This window comes from Chiloscyllium punctatum, chromosome 37, assembly GCF_047496795.1.
Source record: "Chiloscyllium punctatum isolate Juve2018m chromosome 37, sChiPun1.3, whole genome shotgun sequence".
Lineage (NCBI taxonomy): Eukaryota > Metazoa > Chordata > Chondrichthyes > Orectolobiformes > Hemiscylliidae > Chiloscyllium > Chiloscyllium punctatum.
In genome coordinates this window covers 8,223,925-8,237,428 of record NC_092775.1, presented here as the reverse complement: position 1 = coordinate 8,237,428, position 13,504 = coordinate 8,223,925, and the positions used below count along the sequence as shown (strand labels likewise).

Below are 13,504 nucleotides of genomic sequence, written 5' to 3'. Positions count from 1 at the left end.
GTTAGAAAGTTCTGGCGATGAGGCATTCTGGCAAATGACTTTGACAGTCTGCTCAGGGAACTATGCAACAAGACCCACCCACTTCTTTTCCATCAGGTTCTTGAGAGTGTTGCATGCTGACCAGTTCCTGATGAACTGATGGTCAAAGGTGTTTTTCTTTGCAAATTTCTCAATGAAGGACAGGTGATATGAAACAATTCACTATTTTGGAGCTTTCCGCGACAGCGAGACCAGTCCCATCCTTCACAACACCTGGGGCAGGTAGAACCTCAGTATGTAGCCTGCATGTCTCAACACTGTCTCTCCTTCCATTATTTTAATACCGGAATTCAAACAGTACAGATTGCCCATGCCAAAGAAGCAGAAACCTCATTTAAATGACACTGTCATTTCTTAATAGCAGTCTAAGAGTACACACCCTGTTTTAACAATGCTGTTCAACTATAACCTGGAAGATTTCTGACTTTCCAGAATATGCTGGCAGCAGAAATAGGCCTTGCCAAAGTAAATGACTGTTTAACAAAACGTAAAGGTTCATTTTGTGCTAGCACCTAGCCTGATCCTTCTGGCCCCAAGAGTGATTTTGGGCATCTTCCATCCCAAAATGTTTTCCTTTCAGATTAGAGATTTGACAAACCCTTCCACTTCTCCACTCCCAATCTGCTTCTCTTACTGAGATTATAACTAGATCATTGGTGGTAGCCTGATTCCATACCAATTTTGACATTGCCAATTATGACATTATTCATGCCATCATAGACAGGAGACAAGAGTATGGACAAACAAATGACGCCAAGTGTTAGAGGTCTCACAAGCCTCATGTTATGGGCAGCCAAATGTTTCATCTTCTGCTCTAGCCCACAGTTGTAATTTCCATTAAGTTAAAATTGGCTTTTAGACATCCATTATGTTGTGATCAGAGGGCAGTATTTTCTGTCAACTGACAGTAGCAATAGTAGACCTTACAGAACCTCAGCAAAGAATTACACCTATATCCATTAGAAAATGCTTGCAAGACAACATTCCTCACTTATAATGGTAACACAGTAGACTTTTACTTTGTATGATGGTGTCAAACAGGTGATCATCAATCTAAAGTCAGTAGAAATTAAAATCAAAAATGCTGTAAAATGTCTTGCCAATTTGCTGTCATCTATTTAATATTAATGCACAAAATCAAAATCTACCTGACAAACATTTAAGTGAGAATATTACTGGAGACCAGTTTAGAAGCAAAGCAACTTTCCCATCTGCATGCATGTAGTTTTTCTTTATTTATTCACTAATGTGAGCATTGCAGCTATTTATTGCCCATCTCTAATTGTCCAGAAGGTAATTAAGAATTAGCCTTTGCTGTGGGTCTGGAGTCACATGTAGACAGAACCGGGTAGGGATAGTAGATTTTCTTTGCTAAAGGACAGTAGTGAACCAGATGGGTCTTTATGACATAGTTACCATTGGGCTAGATTTATTTGTATTGCCTGTTGTAGATACTATATTATGAAGTCTGGTTAAGATGTAATAATGTATCATTAACTGATGTTATTGGTATTCATTTGCATAGAGTAAGCTTGACCAAAATATTACGGGCAGATTATTCTGCTCCTCAATTTACTGGAATCCCTCATGTAGTACCTCAGGTTAACATCCATTACCTTCTCTCTGAAAATATATTATTACTTTCAATCTTATTTTGGGCGGCACGGTGGCACAGTGGTTAGCACTGCTGTCTCACAGCACCAGGGACCCGGGTTCAATTCCCGCCTCGGGCAACTGTCTGTGCAAAGTTTGCACATTCTCCCCGTGTCTGCGTGGGTTTCCTCCGGGTGCTCCGGTTTCCTCCCACAGTCCAAAGATGTGCAGGTTAGGTGAATTGGCCATGCTAAATTGCCCGTAGTGTTAGTTGAAGGGGTAAATGTAGGGGAATGTGTCTGGGTGGGTTGCTCTTCAGAGGGTCGGTGTGGACTTGTTGGGCCGAAGGGCCTGTTTCCAGACTGTAAGTAATCTAATCTAATCTAATCTTATTTTATTTACGAAAAGATTGGCAATTTTATGTAAGATTTCTGTTTTTCTGTTCAAAAAGCAGGGACCTATTAAAAGGGAACGTTCTCTTAGGCCATACAGCTGTTACCAGCCAGCTAGCAAACATCCAACAAGTCTAGAGAAGCCTAACACAGTGGCTGTCAGCAAAGACTCTCCCTGCATATCACGAGAGCACCAACGTGAACAACCCTGTGGATTGACCAATCAGTCGCGAAGTACAGAATCTCAGCCTTTATCCCCTGTATCAGAGGGGCCTCCTATTCCACCCAGAATCCCTATCAAAGGTTTGTATTTACTAACAGCACCATTAGCTATTGTGTAGTGTTTTCAAATGCAATTACTTCTGAAACTTAACAGTTAAGAACAGAAAACAATCTGTAATATATGGTTTTTCAATCCTATGTATGTCAAAGGTGCACTTTTTAAAATTTACTTGAGACATGGGCATCACTGGCTGGCAATCATTTACTGTCTATCCATAGTTGCCCTTGAGAAGTTGATGGTGAGCTACCTTCTTGAACCACTACAGTCCACAAAGCCCTTGGGGAGGGAATTCCAGGATTTTGATCCAGCGACAGTGAAGGACAGTGAAGTGAAGTAATAGTCAGGCTGGTCAGTGTCTTGGAGGGAAACCGAAAGGGGGGTGGTGTTCCCATGCATCTGCTACCCCTGTCCTTCTTGATAGAAGTGGTCATGGGTTTAGAAGGTGCTATCTGAGGATCTTTGGTTAATTCTGCAGTGCATCTTGTAAATCATTCACAGTGGTGTTACTGAGTGTTGGTGTTGACGAGAGTGAATGCTTGTGAATATTACACTAATCAAGCAGGTTGCTTGCTTTTTCATGGAAGGTGGCAAGTTTCTTGAGTGTTGTTGGAGCTGCACTCATCCAGGCAAGTGGGAAGTATTTCATCAAACTCCTGACTTGTGCCTTGTAGATGGTGGATTAGTTTTAGTGACTTACTCACTGCAGTATTCCTAACCTCGGACCTGCTGTTGTAGCCAGTGTTTATGTGGTGAGTCCAGTTGAGTTTCTGGTCAATGGTAATTCCAAATATGTGGATAATAGGGGATTCAGTTATAGTAACACTATTGGCTGTCAAAGGGCAGTGATTAGATTATCTCCTATTGGAGATGGTCAATCCCTGACATTTGTGTGGTGCGAATGTTACTTGCCAATTGTCATCCTAAGTCTGGATGTAATCCAGATCTTGATGCATTTGAACATGGACTGCTTCAGTCTCTGAGGTATTGCAAATGGTGCAATTATTGGCAAACATCCTCACTTCTGACCTTATCATGGAGGAAGGGTTCTTGATAAAGCAGCTGAAGGTGGTTGGATCTAGGACTCTACCCTGAGGAACTCCTGCGGAAATGTCCTGGAGCTGAGATGATTGACCTGCAACAACCATAACCAACTTATAGTGGAGAGTTTGCCCTGATACCGATGAATTCCAGTTTCGCTAAGCCTCTTTGCCATACTCATTCGAATGCAGCCTTGCTGTCAAGGGTTGTCACACTCACCTCACCTCTGGAATTCAGTTCTCTTCTCCATGTTTGAACCTAGGCTATGATGAAGTCAGGTGCTGAGTGGTTCTGGCGGAACTCAGACTGGGCATTCTGAGCAGGTGCTGTTTGGTAGCTCTGTTGATGACTTTACTGATGATCGAGAGTAGACTGATGGCTTGGTAATTGGCCAGGTTGGATGTTTGTATACTGGATGTACCTGAGCAATTTTCCACATTGTCAGGTAGAGGTCAGTGTTGTAACTATACTGGACAGCTTGCCAAGGGGAGCAGCAAGTTCTGGACACAGGTATTCAGTATTATTGGTGGAGTGTTGTCATGGCACATTATCTTTGCAATATCCAGTGTCTCGATATCTTTCTTGATATCACATGAAATGAATTGTATTGGCTGAAGACTGGTATCTGTGATGCTGAGGATGACTGGAGGAGGCCAAGATGGATCATCCACTTGGCACTTCTGGCTGGAAATTGCTGTGAATGCTTCAGCCTTATTTTTTGCACTGATGTGTTGGGCTATCTATTGTCAAGGATGGAGATATTTGTGGAGCCTCCTCCTCCAGTGAATTGTTTAATTGTCCACCGCCATTCACATCTGGTTGTGGCAGGACTGCAGAGCTTCGATCTGATCCATTGGTTGTGAGATCACTTGCTGCTTAAGCTGTTTCGTTGCTTCACTTAGGTTGACACCTCACTTTTAGATATGCTTGGTAATGCACCTGGCACATCCTTCTGCACTGTCCATGGAAGAAGAGTTGATCATCTGGCTAGATTTTAATGATTGTGGAATATGCTGGGTCGTGACAGGACATATCCAGGGATGATGATGGCAGCATCTGGGGCATTGAATTTCAGTTTTATTTATTGTTGTCACATACTGAGATACAGTGAAAACTGTTGTTTTGTATGCAATACAGGCAGATCACACCATACAAAGTGCATTAGAATAGCAAAACAGAGTACAGAATACAGTGTTGCAGCTGCAGACAAGGTGCAGAGAGAGATCAGAATTAACACTTGAAAGACTCAAAAGTCTAAGAACAGCAGGGAAAGGGTTGTTCTTGAGCCTGTCTGTATGTGTATTCAAACTTTTATATCTTCTATCTGACAGAAGAGAGTGGAAGAGAGTATAACTGGTATGGGAGGAGTCTTTGATTATGTTGGTTGTTTTACCCAAGGCAGTGGGAAATATGAATGGAAGGCTGATTTATGTGATGACTGGGCTGTATTCACGACTCTCTTAGTTTCTTGCAATCTTGGGCAGAGCAGTTGCCATATCACATTGTGGTGCATCCAGATAGGTTGCTTTCTAAGGTGCATCTATGAAAATTGTCTGTCAAGTATGATTCTGTAAGTATAGCTATGTCAGCTGTTGCTTTACTAGTCTGTAAGACAACTCTCCCAATTTTAGCACTAGCCCCTAGATGTTAGCAAGAAGAAGTTTGCAGGATGGTCACGGCTCTTTCAGCCACTGTCATTTCCAGTGTCAAGTAGCCTGTCCGGTTTCATTTCTTCGTTGAGATTTTACAGTAGTTAGTACAAATTAGTGATTTACTAGGCCATTTCAGATGGCAGTTGAGAGTCAACCACATTACTGTGGGTTTGGAATTAAGGTAAGTTTCAGGATTAATAACCCATCAATAATACCACTTGACCATCACCCCTTTTTTTCCGTAAAACCATAATTGCTTGGAATAATTGAATCTTAGCAAAGGTTTCTGCTATGAAACTGTACGATTGATTGTATATGGTTTTCAAGATGAGTGAATGATAATCAACTCAATTTTGAAAAATTATTCAACAGAAACAAAATACTTCTGCAAAGTTAATTTACATTGATTTTATTGCTTTTTTAGCTCCAAGTGTTCCACCACCACCACCACCACCATTTTCTGTCAAGAGTCCTCCTTCTGGAAGTGCCACCTTTACCTCGGACAGCCCGTCAACTAAGAAACGACCGCCTCTACCCCCACTGACAACTAAACATAAACGGACATTATCTGAGCCCACACCCAGAGTACCTCATAGCCCGCTAAATCGCAAGCAATCCTCGTTTGGTATGTTTTAGAAAGTAGCAGAATATTCTTAGTTTTGCCTACACTGGTAATTTAAAGAATAATGTGAGAACAAATAAATAATTAAGTGTACTTTTGAAAACTTAGAGAAATATAGGAAGCACAGGAGTGAAGTGAACAGACATTAGGAAGCAAAAAGAGGATATGGCAAAATATTCGCAAGTAAAGTTAAGGAAAATCCAAAAATCCAAATCAGGACATTATGGATGATTAAGGAAATGGTAAGAACAAGAGGATGAATAAGGAAAGATTGGGCCTAATGTGTGCTTGAATGCAGAAGATGTGAGTGTGGCTCTAAATGAGTATTTTGTCTTTGTTTTCACAAACGAGAATGATGATGCGGAGGATATGAAAAAATAGACAAAATGAGCAGGGAAATATTGGAATGACTGACCTTGAAGGTGAATAAATCACTGGGGCCTGATGAATTGTATCCTGGTCTGTTAAAGGAAGCCAGGGAGGAGACAACAGCTGCTCTGATGATCATTTTCCAATCATCGCTAGATGAAGATGAGGCACTATTGAATTGGAGGTCTATGAGCACATTCAAAAAGGGTGCAGGGGTTAGGTCAAATAATTATAGGACTGATCTTGGTGGTGGACAAATTATAAGAATCAATACTAAGAAACAGGATTAAATGTTACTTACAGAGACACCGATTAGTTCAGAATAGTCAGCATGATTTAAGTTAATTAAATTATGTGAGGAAGTAATGAGGAGGATTGTTGAAGGTAATGTAATGGATGTTGTCTACACAAATTTTCAAAAGGCATTTGACAATAACAGACTGTCAGAAAAAAACTAAAATAAAAGCAAAGTGTTGGAGAAACCAGGAGATAGCTCTGGTAGTATCTGTTGAAAGGGTAACAAGGGAAAAATTAAAGCCTGTGGGATACAGGGAAATATGGTAAGTTTGATCCAAAATTGGCACAGTGACAGGAAACAAAGGATTATGTTCACCGGATATTTTTGCAAGTATGAAGTGGTTTCCAGTGTTGTTTCACGGGGCTCAGGATTGAATCCCTTGCAGTCTGTGGCATATTGTAATAGTTTAGACTTAAATGTGGGAGGTGTGATTTGGAAGTTTAAGGATGATAAAAAAGATTGACCAGGTAGGTGATAACAAAAAGGATGGCTGTCAACTGCAGGTAGATGTCAACAATTTAGTTGAGTGGGAAGGAAAGTGGCAAATAAAATTCAGTCTGGAGAAGTGCAAAGTTATGCATTTGGGGAGGGCAAATGAAGCTAGGGAGTACAGAATAAACAGGGGATATTGAGATTTAGGGTAAGAGGCCTTGGCATGCATGTTCACAGATCCCTGAAAGTATAGAAAATATATGGGGTGCTTTCCTTCATTAGGAAAGGGACTGACTGTAAGAATAGGAATGTAAGACATGAACTATATGACATGCAGTTGAGGAATTTCTGCAGTGCATCTTGTAGATCGTTCATGCTGCTACTGAGCATCAGTAGTAGAGCAAGTGGATATTTGTGGATGTGATGCTAGTCAAGTGGGCTGCTTTGTCCTGAATGATGTTAAACGTCTTGAGAGTTTTTGGAACTGCACCCATCCAGGCCATGGGGAATATTCCATCACACTCCTGACTTGTGCCTTGTAGGTGGTAGACAGGCTTGGTGGGCTGAAGTGGGATTAGATGAGTGACTAGTTTATTTAGTCAGGACAAACATGACAGCTAATTACCTCTTTTTGTGCTATATCTTTTCTGTGGTTCAGTATTTAAATTTAATACTTATCTGCTAAACATCAGAAGTACTGTTTTATGTTTTCCTATCTGGATCAACTTCACATTTTAGTCACACTTGTTGCTTCTGGTGATTTTCCATGTGCATTCAGTTGAGAATAATAATTTCAATGCACATTTTTATGCCAGTATTGCTGAAAGAAGACATATTTTGTTGAAGCTTTTTGACTTACACTCTCCAGGACATTTTGCAAGAATGCCAATTCAAGGGGCAAACCAACATTTATATTTCATGACAGGAATTTGTTTCTTGGTCGGCAAGTTGACTCAGGTAGAGTAGTTGCCATGGACAATGCACATCAATGTTGATTGACAGTTAAGTTCTAGATTTTGTTTAAATTTTAAACCAGAGAGGTTGACTGTAATTGTCAGGACAGTGCCCTGAGAAATGAACCAATAAATGACTGTTATCTGTTTTATTGATTTGAAACAAGTACATGTAAATATTCTTGTTGTTTGCAAAACCAAGACCTCCTTTATTAATATTCTAGTTCCCATATGAACTACATATAACTTTCATAATAATAGATGTAACTATCCATGAAAAACCTATGTTCAATGGAATGGCACCTAACCTCCTACCTGTTGGATATTTCTTCCATTTAGATGATGCATTTGCTAAATTTTTATCTGTAATTGCATTTAAAATTTTCCTTACATGTCTTAACGTATTCCTTTCTGACTCAGTTCATTTATGAAATGGAACAGATAAACAAGCTCCCTTTTCTCCATATCTTAGTTGCGAAATCAACCAAAGCAGTCTCTACTACTACCTACCACAAGCCTACCTTCACTGGTCAGAAGTGTATTTCTACAGTTCCGTGCCCTATAAATTGGCCTTATCAGCAACCTTCCCTCTAAGCTACTTGACCATGTGTAGCTGCTCCAAGGTTCCGCGCATGCCACACGGGTCAATGCATTGAATTCCAGTTTCAGAAGTTGATGCCTCAGTATTCAAAGGTTTGCTCACCAAAAAGAAAATTAGAAGCTGTATTACTCATACGTAATGCCCATGCCTTGCAAACCTAATGCTAAAATAGGTTTCAACAAGCCAATCTGTTGGATAACAGCTATCTAATCAGATTGTTTCTTGCTGTATATTGCACAACTCATGAAGTATCCACACGTGGTCGCTCTTGTTCCTGAAAAGTGGCCAGTCCAATTCAGATCACCCTGGGAAAGTACGGTACAAGCTAACTGTTTGTCACTGCTACAATGCAACAACAAGAATGGTATTTGCCACTAACAGGACGCTATCATCAAGCTAAAAAGACATTCTGTCTATCACACAAATGAGGAATGTGATACAGTCAGTTCTTCTATAATGTAATAGTTATGTTCTTGTGCAATCCCGTGTTATAGAAAATCACACTTTAGAAAGTGCTTTAAGTGTTGGTGCTGTAGTTGTGTTACAGCCAACACACATTTTAAAAGTTCATGCTGTAGAAAGTGTCTCCCAATTTGTCAATTGCGTTCCAGCGAATTTGTGTTGACAAAGCACATGTTATAACAGAATGACCTGTATATGAATTTTATGCCAGTTTGATGTCAGTAATATAGTCAGTACAGTCCAAAGACTTGTGGATCATTTCAACAGTATGCCCCTGCCATTATTTGCAACAAGCAAAATACTAACTGTAGCCAACCAGCCTATGCTTGCAAAACACTCAATATTACATGTGATTCTGCAATTGAACAATATTTACTAGATATAGTTGGCAATCAATTCAGGATTGTCAATCGGGCTCATTGTGTAGTGCACTTGTGTATACTGGAAGATCCATATGTTAATACAAAGATTCTGTTCTTTGCAGACAGAAAAAATATGTTCTGCACACGTTCCAACTTAACAAAATAAATGCCAACCAATCACTGATTTATTTCTCAGGACATGCCCTGATCAATGACAGTTAACCTGCCTTGATTAGAATTAAAGCAAAACCCGGCAGTTAACTGTCAATCCACATTAATGAGTGCGTTTTCCATGGCAATGTCTCTATCAAACTGAGTTCACTTATGTAGTATAATTGTTGGTTTTCCCTTTGAATTGGTTATCTTGTAAACTATCTTAAGAATATAAGATGAAAAGCTTTAAAAAAATGTTTTTTTTTCAGCAATGCTCAAGCTCTGTACTCATGATCAGTTTGCAGTCAGGTAGAATAGAGCAAAAGATGTGCTTATGTCAACTTCAAAGGTATGTAAAATTGAAATGCTTCAGTGCCATTGATATCCATATTTAAAGGCTGGATTTTACTGCAAGTCCACCTCAGTGAACCTGCTTTAAGCAGTTTGAGAACATTAACAATATTGGATAGCTTGTCTACTGTCTTCCTGCCCATGATTGTCCCATAATACAGGGGATATGTGAGGCAACCATTACGCTGCCTGTCATTAGACCTATTCAAGCCTTTAAATAGTTATTATTGACTACTCGAGACCTTCAGTCAACCTCTACTGCCATAATGCACTCAACAATGAGAAATGGAAAGGACAATTTTTTTTAATACATTTTAGTTAAATGTGGAAAGGGAGTGCCAGGTTACATTCATCAATGGGTACCCAGTGTGCATCAGGGTCACCCCTCCCAAAATGTCAACTCTCTCAACCCTCCATTTTGCCCATCCACTTTCTTTTTATTCATTCACCAGCTGTGGGCATCACTAGCATTTATTGCTCATCCTTACTTTCCCAGAGGGCAGTTAAGAGTCAACCACTTTGCCATGTTTCATCTGGAGGTACATGTAGGCCAGACCAGGTGAAGATGGCAGATTTCCTTTAAGAATTAGTGAACCTGATGGATTTTTATGACAATCAAGAAGGGTTACGCGGTAACCACTCAAATAGTCTTTTCATTCCAGAATATTTTTATTCAATTAAAATTTAATTCTGTAATGATGGGATTCAATTGGGGTTCTGTATTATTGCCATTAGCACATTGCCACTGCCTCTCTGGCCTTCAAAGTGCACTCTCACAACCACTTCAACCTACACACCCCCTTCCTAGCTTGTCTGATCCCTCTCTGTCCAAAACATCCCAGATTTACCTGGGTCTAGTGTCTATATTTGATCTTTATGAGACTTCAATGATCTAAGTCCCATCCTGTACTGTATTCCGGCATTGCTGGAATTGCTAGGACTGCTGGAAATCAGTCTGAGCAGCAGCTTTTGAGAGCAAGAATTCCTCTCATTGAGGAGACCCATGCTTAATGCAAGGCTCCCTTTAGGCCTTGTTAAAGTCAATCAGATTCCAGCCAAACTCTCTTCCAGCAGCCAAACAAAACCCTCCTCTCCAGGTGAAGTCCAACTGAAAAGCCTAAAGGCCAAGTATCTTCGTATTTACAGGCAAACTAGCATTTTGATGCCTTTTAAGATATAATCTATTAAGACATTTTGAAGCAGCAGTGGCTTGCTTTACGAGTGAATAACACAGTTCTTTCTGTTGCTTAGCTGCAAATGGGAGCTCAGTCCCCTATAAAGGACTAGGAGGAAGTTTCACTCCTATAACACTGTCAAAAATAGTTTGATGTGTTGACCAGCTTAAAGTAAGATTTACATTTGAGAAACTCTCACCATCACATGCTCCCTTGGCAATTAACTGAGTTAAATGACCCCAGTGAAGGCAACCATTTTGACTGGAACAACACACACCTCCTTGGACAGGTGAAACAAAGACATGTACAAGAATTCTTAGAGGCATATCATCCTAACCAGAACTCCATCAATAAGCACATCGATTTAGATCCCATCCACCTTCCTCTGAAAATAAGAACCAGAAATGATATCACTCATCTTAAGAAATCAAGACCTACAAATAGAGAGGCAGGACATAACCACTAGCACTTCACCAGAGACTCTCATTGATGAGGTTACCTAGTATGGTTGGAAAAAAAAGCTTCAAGTTCAGTGAACTAACTTAGATACTTATTGTAAATAATATAGCTTCAGTGAAAATAATCTAGATTATTACATAATGGCTATTAAAATGTGCATTATATATAAGTGGGAAATTGTGTTCATCCGAACACACTCACTACACTATGAGGAATATTGTCTCTAATTAGAAAGAGTTAGAAATAGAAATGTTTTAATGAATTTGTTGAAGCTTATGTTGAAAATGTGTTGCTGGAAAAGTGCAGCAGGTCAGGCAGCATCCAAGGATCAGGAGAATCGACGTTTCGGGCATGACCCCTTCTTCAGGAATGAGGGGAATAGATAATATCAATATCTTCAGAAATAGATAATATCTATATGTATTTGTTATTTACTTGAAAGTTGGTATTTTTAATTTCTTGACAGTCCAAAAAGGGGAATGTTGGGCAAATATAGAAGGCCTCATTCCTGAAGAAGGGCTCATGCCCGAAACGTCGGTTCTCCTGCTCCTTGGATGCTGCCTGACCTGCTGCACTTTTCCAGCAACACATTTTCAGCTCTGATCTCCAGCATCTGCAGTCCTCACTTTCTCCTTGAAGCTTATGTTACCAATGTGATAATTTAAACTGTAGACCTGTTCATAAATTGATGTTCCTTGGTATTTTCTAATTTTTAGAATCTACCCCACCATCTAGTCCGCCTCCTCCAGTGGTGGATAGATCTTCACCAAGGCCAAGGTTAGATACTCCCGAGGTTTTTCTTACTTTACTGTTTTGTTGAAATATCACTTTGTTTGGTTTTAACATGTGAAATGTTAACAATCCTGCTGAACATAGATTGAATTTTGTTATTCACAATGACTTTACTTTTTATATGCAATTACAAAAAAGCTGCCAGCATTCGTCATGATCACTATGTGCAAAGAATAACAGGGAAATCCAGAGTCTTGGTTCTCCATAGCGTGCACTGCAGTATTCCTATAGACTGATGTCTCCCTTGTGATGATGAACTGACAAAAATATTCACTCCAACACTGCTGCCATATTGTAAAAACTCTGGAAAAGGTTACTTTTTTGAAAGGGTATGCTAGATTTTGAAAGATGTGCTGACTTTATAATTGCTGTGAAACACCCTTATTGGTACTGAAAAGTATGTTTATCTTTATTTTAGCTTCTATCTCAATATAGTCCTATGTTTATTTTACATTCTGAAATTTTAAATTAGAAATGCAGCTCTTTGAATTTCTGGCTTCTATGTGTCAATATTTCAATTTGATTAAATGTCTACCTACTTGCTGACATTTTTCTCAGGACATGAGTGTTGCTGGAAGATCAACATTTATTGTCTGTTAGCAGGTAATGATGAGTCGATTGCTAGGGCAGTTAGGATCCAACCAAATTGGTCTAGTAACATAGCCATTCTGCTATTATCTCTCATGTCCCCTGTCCCTGAGGACAGATTCCTGTCAGATTGATTGACCTTTGCAGATAGCTTTCTTTCTAGGCAGTTCATTTTGAGCTGAGCACAAAATTCAGATAATATCTATATTTATTTGTTATTTACTTGAAAGTTGGTATTTTTAATTTCTTGACAGTTCAAAAAGGGGAATGTTGGGCTTTATTATCAAGATCTGAAGGTTAAGTAGTTTTCTTCACAGACTACTTGCATAAAGTACATTTTACATTGCAGGTAAATTTATAAAAGTAAAGGAAATTATTCAAATTTTCTATTAAAATCCACAAATGAATTAAATGAATATTTCTTCATTCCATTAAACTTATTTCATTAAATCTTTTTTTTTTCCCCCAATTTGTGTTTCAGCATGCTGTCTCCAAAGATAACACATGGTCTTCATGCTCTCCCAGAATTACCAGAGACTGGTAAGGAAAACACCACATCATTGAACTTAAGTTTTACAAAGATATTCTTATATCAGGTGCAAACGTCGAACAAGATTGTTACTATTCGTAGTCCGCAACTTGAAAATTTTCTGTATTTTGCAGTGCTCAATTCTCACATTTATTGAGTTTCACTTCTTCCTTAATACTTTCAAAGTAGCAGAATAGTTAATTAGGGGAGCAAATGTGGTTCCTTTATTAAAGAAAGGCAGCAGGGATAGGCCATGTAATTAAAGACCAGGTGGTCTGATGTCAATGGTAGGGAAATATTTGAAAAATGTTCTGAAGTACAGGATTAATCACGACTTGGAAAGGCGGGGATTGATCAGGGT

General features: G+C 39.3%; 1 protein-coding gene across 3 annotated transcripts in view; it reads left to right on the top strand.

Annotated features, from left to right (window-relative positions):
• The window catches only part of unm_sa1614 (un-named sa1614), a 259,429-nt gene that overhangs the window by 218,003 nt on the left and 27,922 nt on the right, over nucleotides 1-13,504 (top strand). For 2 of the 3 annotated variants that reach the window (XM_072556197.1, XM_072556200.1), the window contains 4 exons: nucleotides 2,084-2,327; nucleotides 5,422-5,622; nucleotides 11,951-12,011; nucleotides 13,096-13,154. In XM_072556197.1, coding sequence (XP_072412298.1) covers nucleotides 2,084-2,327; nucleotides 5,422-5,622; nucleotides 11,951-12,011; nucleotides 13,096-13,154 — 565 coding nt within the window. The remainder of the gene's footprint in view (nucleotides 1-2,083; nucleotides 2,328-5,421; nucleotides 5,623-11,950; nucleotides 12,012-13,095; nucleotides 13,155-13,504) is intronic. The other variant, XM_072556198.1, reaches the window with a different exon arrangement.